Genomic DNA, 11,363 nt, shown 5'->3' on the forward strand with positions numbered 1-11,363 from the left:
CAATTTCTTTATGTCATATAACAATTTCCCCATTTCTTTTCATTTATTTTCCACAGCTTCCTTTTTCCTTGCTCTCTGTCTTTGTTGTCTTTTTTTCGTTTTTCTGTTTTTGCTGCATTAATTTCACTTTGTTTCTTTATAGTATTGGATGAGATTGTCACATAAGGATAACCATGTGCACGTTGTATGGCAGTTACACGCGATATGGCAGTTACTCCACTCCTAAAATTTCTATTCACACTGTGTGAAAAACAAAATCCCTAAATATCCTTAAACATTGTATATGGAACCCAATTCAGCAGCAATTACAGTATAGTGACTTTTTAAAACTTTATAACAAGTATGTGCACTCCCAATCATATTTATGATTTTTATAAATATTTATATTTTGGCACAAATTATAAATACTCTCGGCTGAATAACACACTCAGAAATTTGACATTGCCTGTTTTCTACATCTAAAGCAGTTTTCTATGATTAGATTTCTTCTTTTTATAGAAAAGATGCTTCAAACAAAGTGATGTGTAGAGCTCCGGGTAAGATTTGATATTTCTGACAGGGTTTTAATGCAGCTCAAAAGTGAAGCATGATTCAAAACTCAAAGGTTTTGACTCCTTGTGCTAAATTTTACATTTCAGTGGGCTGAACTGATTCCTGGAAGACCTTATGTGCTAATAAACTGAACTCTAATAGAGTCTGATGTAATGTTGGTGGTGCCACCACAGGACTGATTCACATCAGCACTTGTTCTCACGGTATGAAGATAACTTCACATAATAATACCAGATATGGCAGACATTATAAAGCATCAGTCAGGTCGCTGTGTACGTTGCCATATAATGCAGTGGATGTTAAGATTGATGACAGGTGGAACAGTGATTCCCTCCCCCATGCACAATAGACTTTTTAAACAAAAATGCTGACAAGTATTCACACTTAAAACCACAGTCAATGTGAGACACTCAGCATGTCAGAGTCACTTCATGACTGAGATCAGGGCAGCGTGGGGGCTGATGGAAGAATGACAACTTCCTCTTTCTCACTTCATTTAACCAACATTTTGACATGCAGAAAGAAAAAAGTGTAATACTCCAAACTCAAAAAGCACACTGTCACAAATGCTTTAATGAACATTAAGTGTGTTTTGCAAAAACTATTTTCAAAATACACATTCAGTCCTGGTGAATTTCACACGACAGACACAAACAGCCACAACCACATCACAAAACAAGCTTTTTTCATTTCATTTTTTAAAAAAGAATGCTACACAATATATAAAATGACACATACACTTAAAATATGATTTTTAAGATTATGTAGATTATTTCAGCATTATTCTATATATTTATTCATTCATTCATTCATTCATCTTCTACCGCTTATCCGAACTACCTCGGGTCACGGGGAGCCTGTGCCTATCTCAGGCGTCATCGGGCATCAAGGCTGGATACACCCTGGACGGAGTGCCAACCCATCGCAGGGCTCTATATATTTAATGAGGATTAATTTGTTACAATGCTGGCGTATTCGGTTTTCTCTTCGACGTCGATCTGGACCCGAGCTGCTCCGGCTGTGTGAATGTGGCTTACAGTAGAGTAAGTAACATCAGGGACAGTCTGTGAAAGACAGAAGAGGAAAATTCTACATATAACACTTCTGTTACTTCTACCGTTGTCTCAAAGAAGCAGGTAAAATCCTGTAAAGATGACACAAATCTCCAAATCTGACTTCTTTATTTACACCATGTGTTGTTCTGTACATTTAAGACTTAAAGATGTCACATGACAATAAAAATACAGCTGAATCCAGGCCTGCATGTACACTAACCTGATGATTCTCCTTTGGACGTCCTTCAGTAATCATGTTCTTTCCACATCTTCGTCCTAATGGAAAAAGACCTCAGAAATCACACCATCAAACTTATTTTGTTACTGACTAACTTGTTTTGATTGAGACACAAAAGGAAGTTTGTGGAAAATGAACTAATAAATCAATTTCAAAATCTGTGTGTGTGTTTTGTACCTTTGCGTCTCCAACAAATAAATGCCATTACACCAACTATCACCAACAGCAAAGCAGCCACAATGCCGAAAACTGTGAAAAAACAATAACACATAAAATGTTTTAATAAATGTAATAATACTATCATACATTTTCAGTACTGATTAATAGTTTTGGCACCCAGAGGGAGGCTGCTGTGTGGTGGTTGTTTATCTTGTTCCTGTGTTGTTGAGGATGATGCAGGTGGAGAGTTTGTTGTTTTACTTAGAGGATGTTCTGATGGAGGTCTTCTGTCTGTTTTCCCTGAGCGTGTTGAAGTTTCTCTTCTTCCTCCTGAAAAGACAAACCTTAATAAATCTAAAGAAAAACCTCCTTAAAAATAAAAGGTAACACATAATTAGGGTCATGTTAATGAGGTTAAATGACACCTACATGAACAAAAACTGGCATGAACCTACATGAAGATTTATAAAGTGTAATAAGTGTCAGCTGATGTAAAGACTGAGAGAATTGACAAAGATATTAGAGATAATTGACAAATATTAGATATATATTTCTATGTTTTATTTCTCTGACTGTATATTACAAGAAAACACAGTCAGATTAAACAACATGACTATAACACTTTAACTCTGGACTTGCACAGCACAGTGCCACTTTATACACACCATACTGCACATGGACACTTCAAGGACAATCATTAAAACCATACGCATTTATGTATATACATTACTTTTTCACATTCATTCATTCATTCATCTTCTACCGCTTATCTGAACTACCTCGAGTCACGGGGAGCCTGTGCCTATCTCAGGCGTCATCGGGCATCAAGGCAGGATACACCCTGGACGGAGTTACTTTTTCCACATATATTTTCATATTTTAATAGTTTTTATATAGTTTATACTTTTTATTTATCTACCTCCTTTTGGTTTTATTTTATTCCCTAATTGCATTCCTTTTATCCTTTTATGTTTGAATACCGGACAGATGCAAAAAGCATTTCACTGTATTTCGTACTCTGTATGTATGTGTATGTGACAAATAAAATTTAATTTGAATTGATTTGACACTGACACCTTCTGAAGCTTTTATTAATGTTTATGTAGGTTTATGTCAGTAGTAATAAAGGTGTGTTCTGAAGGCTGTGATCTCTGGTGATGATAATCAGACAGAAATCACATGACACAAAGGTGTTTCTGTGCTGTTACCCTGCTCCTGCTCTGACCTGCACACCAAATAGGTGTCATTTTAATGTGACACACTATGACTCGTAGAGTAAAACTATCAGTTATAGTAAATTTAGTAGACATGTTTGTTACATATGTGACTATAATTCAGTTCTTATCAGGTCTGTTTGCACACTTAATATAAACTTTATTGTGTATTTAAATGTTTTACCTTTAACATTTATCCTGATGTCTCTGTATTCCTCTAATCCAGTGCTGCACCTGTAGACTCTCTGATCCTCTTCTCTCAGGTCAGATATGAGCAGAGACAGATTACCAGGAGAAATGTGATTAAACAGCTGAAGTCTGTCACGATAGAGCTCATCTTTTAACACGTCAGTCCAGTGTCCTGTTCTTTTAGTCGTCCAGGTGAATATCTGAGGATTGGTGTGCAGGTCAGAGCAGGAGCAGGGTAACAGAACTGAACCACCAGGGTGTCCATTGATAACTACCTGATGTTTATCACCAGAGAGATCACAGCCTACAGACACAAACATACAAACACTCAGAATCTACTGAATACAACATGAAGTACAATATTTTCAAATTAACTTATATATATATTTATATATATATATATATATATATATATATATATATATATATAGTATTTATAATAATATTATTATATACAGTTGCAATCAGAAATATTCAACCCCCAAAGAGTTTTAAGGATTTATGGATGACTCTTTTATGAGTTAAGTGATGCATAAAATCAACACAGAAAATGCATGATGTAGAATTTGTGTGTAACAGTATATTTTGTTACGATAGCCATGTCACAATTATTCAACCCCTATATAATATTGTTATTTTTAAAGCTTTCTGACAGTTTTTATGGCCTGAAGTGAAGCTGAAACATCATTAAGCCTTTGGGAACTCTATAACGATCCTTTATTTGCTTCAGCTGTGATGCATATATAAACCCCAACCATGAAGGTGTTCAAGGTGAGTTGCAATCATGGGAAAGACAAAGGAGCTTCCACAAAAGCTGAGAGAGGAGATCTGTCTGTGTAGGGTTAGAGTGAACGCTGGCGCGTCTTGGCTGCCGCTGCTCTCCCGGATAACAATAATTATTAACATCATATACACTGCGTAGACTACAATGAGGATCTATTGTCTATGGCTTGTACTTGCCTGGACTGTACTACCTCTTGTACAGTCCGCAGTACTGTTTCAATACTCTGCTGCTGAACTTTTGAGTTTCCGTCCGTGTTTGTATGATTCAACACCTCCTGCACTGCTTGCTCATCCGGACATCTTATATCTGCCAAGACGGAAATACATTCATCGTGGCTCTCGGCGGAACTTCTGGTATAATAAATCCAGTGAAATAAAGTCGCTATGGTCAGCTGTTCGACGCCCACGAAGGAACGCCGGTCGCCGCGCCGGTCAGCGTGTGCTGGCTAACTCGGCTAACTGCAGACCAAGCAACAACAACACTGTGAGTTTCGGTCTTCTTAACATCCGCTCACTTACGAGTAAGGGGCATCTTGTGCAGGATCTCCTTGCAAATCGCAAGATTGATTTTCTCTTTTTAACCGAAACATGGCAGCAACAAAATGACTTTATTGCACTCAATGACGCCATTCCGCCAGGGTTTGTTTACATCTCTCAACCACGTGACTCTGGTCGAGGAGGCGGTCTGGCGATAATCTACCGTGAGAAGTGGAGACTGATGTCTTTGAATGTTTCTGCCTCCCACTCATTTGAGGCTGCTGTTTGTCAGCTCTCTGGATCTACTCCAACTATTATCAGTACTGTATGTCGACCACCAAAGTTCAACAAGGATTTTATCCCTGACTTTGCTGCTTTTTTGAATCAAATAACTACACTCTCACCAAATATAATTCTTGTGGGGGATTTCAATATTCACATGGATGATGTTCACAACAATCTTACTAAAGAATTTACATCTTGTCTGGATAGCTTCGGACTGCAGCAGCATGTGAATTTTCCCACGCATTCTAAAGGACATACTTTGGATTTAATCTGTTGTTCAGGTGTCTCTCCAGACAACCTTAATGCAGACTTTTTTCCATGTACTGATCATCTGTTACTGTCTTTTAATGTTAATCTTCCACTTTTCAAATCGAAATCTGTACGCATATCATCATTTCGAAAAATCAAGGACATTAATTTGGACAGCTTGTCTTTAAGCATTGCAAGTCTTCCTAAGGCTGACAGCTGTTCCACTCCAGATAACTTGGTCTCTCATTATAATGATAGTCTCCATAATTTGCTTAATATTTTTGCCCCACTTAAGACTAGGACTGTTTCATTTGCTGTTACTGCACCCTGGTTCACTCCTTTTCTCAGGCAATTAAAAGCAAAAGGACGACGGCTTGAGAGACTTTTTAGAAGAACTGGCCTTACTGTGCACAAGGAAATGTATTCAGAACATATGTCTTACTATAAAGAAACTATTGCCAAAGCTAAATCTACATACTATTCTGGCTTAATTGGTTCTAATGAAGGGAATTCAAGGGTTCTTTTTTCTTTATTGAAAAATTTTACAACACCCCCCGATTCACTTCCCTCTCATTTGTATTCATCTGATTTTTGCAATACTTTAGCTTCATTCTTTACTTCAAAAATTGAAGACATTCATCATCAACTTATGGCCACTCCTGTTTCTACTCCATGTGTCTCAGTTTTACCTGTTCCTACACAACTGTTCTCTGAGTTTATTCTACCCTCAATTGATGACATCTTAAAACTTATTCATCAATCTAAATCTTCAACTTGTGTTCTTGATCCTATACCAACTGTCCTTGTTAAGGCTACTGCTTCATCTCTGTCCCCTTTTATCATGGGTATTATTTATTCTTCCCTTACCACTGGAGTTGTTCCTTCTATTTTCAAAACAGCTGCTGTAACTCCAATTCTAAAGAAACCAGGATTGGATACCAACAACCTTAATAATTTTCGTCCTATTTCTAATCTTCCTTTTATTTCTAAAATTTTGGAAAAAGTTGTTGCTGCTCAACTTCATATTCATTTGTCTGGCAACAATCTATATGAACAATTTCAATCTGGTTTTCGCCCATTTCATAGCACTGAAACGGCTCTATTGAAAATTACAAATGATTTGCTTATAGCAGCTGATTCTGGCTTACTATCCATCCTCCTACTCCTTGATCTGAGTGCAGCTTTTGATACAATTTCCCACAATATTCTTTTAGACAGACTTTCCACTATTGGCATCACCAACACACCTCTGAAATGGTTTCATTCATATCTCTCTGATCGCACACAGTTCGTTCAACTAAAATCATTCACCTCTTCGACAGTTTCCGTTACCTCTGGTGTACCCCAGGGCTCCGTCCTGGGCCCTTTGCTATTTATTACTTACCTTTTACCCCTTGGACATATTTTTCATAAGCATCAGGTCAAGTTTCATTGCTATGCCGATGACACCCAGCTCTACCTTTCCACAAAACCACATTCCAAACTCCCTCCATCTGCTCTTACTGATTGTCTCATTGACATAAAATCATGGTTTTCAGCAAATTTTCTTAAACTAAATAGTAATAAAACAGAATTTCTCATTATAGGCACAAAATCTGTGCTTAACAAATTCTCAAATTTTCTTATTTCCATTGATGAATCTCTCATAGCTCCCTCATCTCAGGTTAAGAGTCTTGGTGTCATCTTTGATAGTACCCTTTCTTTCACCTCTCATGTAAATAATGTTACTCGGGCTGCATACTTTCACCTTCGAAATATCAATAGGCTTCGCTCCTTTCTCACGATCCAATCAACCGCCCACTCTTGTTCACAGTCTAGTAACCTCCCGGCTTGACTACTGTAATTCCCTTCTTATTGGGCTTCCTCACAAAACTCTTCATAAGCTGCAACTTGTTCAAAATTCTTCTGCCCGCATTATCACTCGTACTTCCTCTATCCATCATATTACACCTGTTCTGGAACAGCTTCATTGGCTTCCCATTATTTTTCGTATTAAGTATAAAATTCTTCTTCTAACATTTAAAGCTATCCACAATCTTGCACCTTCATATCTTCTTGATCTTCTTCATACTCCAAAACAAACTCGTACTCTTGTATCTTCTTCTTCCACTCATTTCATTGTTCCCTCTGTCCGTCTTGTAACTATGGGGAATAGAGCTTTCAGTTACTCTGCACCTCAGCTCTGGAACTCACTTCCATCTGAACTCCGTAATATTGTTTCTCTTTCATTATTCAAATCTCAGCTTAAAACTCATCTGTTCAGTTTAGCTTATTCTACACCATAATTTGTACTGCTGGTCTAATTTGTATCGCAATGTAGCTATTCGATTTTGATTGTCTTTGTTGTTTTTTGTACGGTGACCTTGAGTGTTCAGAAAGGTGCCTTTAAATAAAATGTATTATTATTATTATTATTATTATTATTATTATTATTATTATTATTATTATTACATCTGAAGGGCCTTGGGTATAAGAAGATCTCTTGGATATTTAACATTCCAAGAGACACCATTGGGAGCATTATAAGAAAGTTTAAAACTTATGGAACAGCTGCAAACCTTCCTGGGCATGGAAGAAAGCCCACAATTTCATCCCATAGCAACATAGTCAGGACAGCTAAGAAAAACCCCAGTGTGACTGCAAGAAAGCTACAGGATGACCTGATGAGAGCTGGTACAAGTGCTTCAGTGGCAACTATAAGACGTGCACTGAATAATCAAGGACTTCATGGCCGGACCCCAAGACGCACTCCACTCTTGACCTCAAGGAACATAAGGAGTCGACTAGAATATGCCAGGAGGAATTTGGATAAAACTACAGAGTTCTGGGAGACAGTTCTATGGACTGATGAAACCAAACTGGAACTTTTTGGACAGATGGACCAGCGGAAGAATCCCATCCCCACGGTCAAGCATGGAGGTGGGTCATTGATGATGTGGGGCTGTTTTTCTGTGGCAGGAACTGGCAATCTTGATTGTGTACCTGGCATCATGGAGTCCCAGAAATACCAGGTCATTTTAAAGAAGAACGTGATGCCTTCTGTTGACAAATGAAACCTTGGTGATCATTGGATCTTCCAGCAAGACAATGATCCCAAGCACAAATACAGATCAACTAATGCTTGGTTGGGGAAAAGATGCTGGTGCGTCCTGGAGTGGCCTTCTCAGTCACCAGATTTAAAGTCAATTGAAAATCTTTGGTGGAATTTGAAGAAGGCCGTTGCAGCATGGAAGCTATCAAACATCACTGAGTTACAGACTTTTGCATGTGAAGAATGGGCAAAGATTCCAATCGAGAGGTGTAAGAAGCTTGTCAGCACTTATCGAAACCGTTTGTTAGAAGTTATAAAAAATAAAGGACACTCCACAAGGTACTGAAGCTGGGGGTTGAATAATACTGCACATGCTCATGTGTTACAAGAGTTACAATTTTCATTTAAACCTCAAAGTTAAGTCAACTTCTGTTGTCAATCTAACTCGTATGTATCAATAAATATTTTTGTTATTTCATGAGGTTTGTTTTTTCATTGATTTTCATTATCTTTTATCAACATCACTATAATGTCTTTTGAGGTGAGGGGGTTCAATATTTCTGATTGCAACTGTATAATATTTATTCTTTAATCATTTTTTTTTTTTGTCAAAGTAAAGAAAAGTAATACATAATTCAGTCCACATAGACTGCTGTTGTGTTCACTGTGTGAAAAGTAATGCTAGTATTTAAAAATGTGAACACAGTATTGAGAAATAGATTTAACCAAAAAATGTAAATAAAGCACAAAGTAGGAGGTGAAGCTGTTGATGACTGAACCGTCATTGATAAATAAAAATAAATCATTATTTTAGGGACTTTGTCATAGGGCTAAATGGCTCCTTAATAAACTCCTAATAATAAGTGACATGAACCTAAATCAATATTTATAAAGACATGTATTTAAAAAGATTTCCTAATGTATCAGCTGATGTACAGACTGTGTTCATCAACGTTCATGTTAAATTGATATAAACACCAGGTCTAGTCTGTTATGCAGAGTTTCTTTGACTGTAAATTAGAGTTTGGTTTTAATGTTTAATGTCATTAACATTTATTCTGATGCATCAGATATTAACATAAACTCAAAGTTGACAGTGACGTCTAGTGAAGTCTTTATTACTGTTTATGTCTTATGTCAGTTGACATGTAGCTCTATAAACACTACAATGTTATGAGAATAAATCTTAGTTTAGACTGAGAAATATCACAAATCCAATCCAACACCAGTCCAAAGTTCAGGTCAGTCTGATACCATCATCAGTATTTAATGTCATTTATAACTTAATACTGATGTGTCACTATATGACTCCTAAATTAATTCCCCTTCATGGTAAATGGAGTAGACATTTTATTACATATGTAACTATAATTCATTTTAAGTATGATCAAGGATGATTTTACACTAAATATAAACTTTTATTGTGTATTTAAATCATTTACCTTTAACATAAATCCTCATGTCTATGTATCCCTTCTCAGTGATGCACCTGTAGTCTGTCCCATCCTCTTCTCTCAGGTCAGATATGAGCAGAGACAGATTACCAGGAGAAGTGTTATTAAACAGCTGAAGTCTGCCACGGTAGTGTTCATCATTTAACATGTCAGTCAGACCTCCTGTTCTGTAGGACATCCAGGTGAATGTGTGAGGTTTGGTGTGCAGGTCAGAGCAGGAGCAGAGTAACAGAACTGAACCACCAGGGAGTCCAATGTAAACATGTTTAGTTTGAGCAGAGAGATCACAGCCTACAGACACAAACATACAAACACTCAGAATCTACTGAATACAACATGAAGTACAATATTTTCAAATGAACTATTAAGGAAATATTTATTCTTCAATACATTTAATTCATAAATTTTGAAATGTAGATTGGCGCCAATATGCAAATGAGCTTCATAAATATGTTAATGTATTATATATCTAAACATGCAGCATGCTAAAGTAACGGGAAAAACTTTACTGTGCGACTATAAAAACGATTTTTAATGAAATAAACTTCATAAACATGTCGTCTGTATGAATTTTTAATCCTGTAATCATCACGTGACACAAACACAACCTTGTTCAGTCAGAAAGCGGAGATTCCACAGAACCCAACAGTATAAGGATCATCACTGTGTGACCAATAATCACAGAAATACAAGGAAAAAACCACAAAGCAACCGAGCAGCCATGGCACCACCTTTGCTCTTACCTTTGGTGTTTCAGGATGATAAATCATATTCCAAGAGAAAAATCCGGTTGAATTATAAAATTTCACGTCTCTGCCACCAAAAGAAACCGCTGCTTATTGTCTGTGTCCTTCCTGTAGTTGTATGTGGCTGAACAAAGCCAAACACTCCACTTATTATGCGCCTTGGCTCATCCATGACACACGGACTTCACTGCCTTAACATTAGATCAGGTTTTAAAACACACGAATCTACAGGCTCAGAGCTTTCTATAGATCAGAGGTATTCAACTAAAATTTAAAGAGGTCCAGTAAGAGAAAAATTCTTGAAGCAAAGGTCCAGAAGATCATAATGTCTAACTAGTTAGTGTGATATATATTTATGTAGCCTAGTAGTTTTATCAACATCTGCAAGCAATCAAATCAATTCAGTACAATTCAAAAACTTTTTGACAATATTTATTGTCACGTAACATAGAACTGAACATATGTATGACTGTAGATATGTATAATGTTCTCTCATTAAATAAATAAAAGTAGGGCTACATTTCAAAATAAGAGTAAATAAATATGTGAAAATTGTGTACGTTTAAATAAAGTGCTTAACTTTCCCTTTTATATCTCAATGAGAGAACTGAGCTCTAGCTTGGCTTGGGTTAGGGTTAAACCTGGGCTTTAATGGAGTCAGGGCCGCTCTCATACACATGTGGAGGTGCTCATTAGTGACCCTGGAACAGTATTTAGTTTGGATTATGTTTATTGTAGAGAAAACTGCCTCGCAGTTGTATGTAGAGCCAAACATGGTCAGGATGTATAGGGCTACTTCACTCAGACCTGGGAAAGCTGTCTCAGGGACGCTGTCTTCAGATTTGAGTGGATGTTTGTTCAAAACCTTTATGTTTTGTCTCATAATGGCGTTTCACATTGTCACTTTTAATAAGTGCCACAGTTTCTGTGA

General features: G+C 36.9%; 1 protein-coding gene across 4 annotated transcripts in view; it reads right to left on the reverse strand.

The window, feature by feature from the left end:
* Nucleotides 1-1,105: 1,105 nt before the first annotated feature.
* The window catches only part of LOC132854971 (junctional adhesion molecule-like), an 18,779-nt gene continuing 8,521 nt past the window's right edge, over nt 1,106-11,363 (reverse strand). For 2 of the 4 annotated variants that reach the window (XM_060883656.1, XM_060883657.1), the window contains exons 2-7: nt 9,675-9,977; nt 3,403-3,711; nt 2,182-2,334; nt 2,023-2,094; nt 1,828-1,883; nt 1,106-1,616 (exon numbers count right to left, since the gene is read on the reverse strand). In XM_060883656.1, coding sequence (XP_060739639.1) covers nt 1,503-1,616; nt 1,828-1,883; nt 2,023-2,094; nt 2,182-2,334; nt 3,403-3,711; nt 9,675-9,977 — 1,007 coding nt within the window. In that variant the 3' untranslated portion in view covers nt 1,106-1,502. Of the gene's footprint in view, nt 1,617-1,827; nt 1,884-2,022; nt 2,095-2,181; nt 2,335-3,402; nt 3,712-9,674; nt 9,978-10,429; nt 10,583-11,363 lie in introns of those variants that run through there. The other 2 variants (XM_060883659.1, XM_060883658.1) reach the window with 2 other exon arrangements.

The sequence above is a fragment of the Tachysurus vachellii genome, chromosome 12 (genome assembly GCF_030014155.1).
Source record: "Tachysurus vachellii isolate PV-2020 chromosome 12, HZAU_Pvac_v1, whole genome shotgun sequence".
Classification (NCBI taxonomy): domain Eukaryota; kingdom Metazoa; phylum Chordata; class Actinopteri; order Siluriformes; family Bagridae; genus Tachysurus; species Tachysurus vachellii.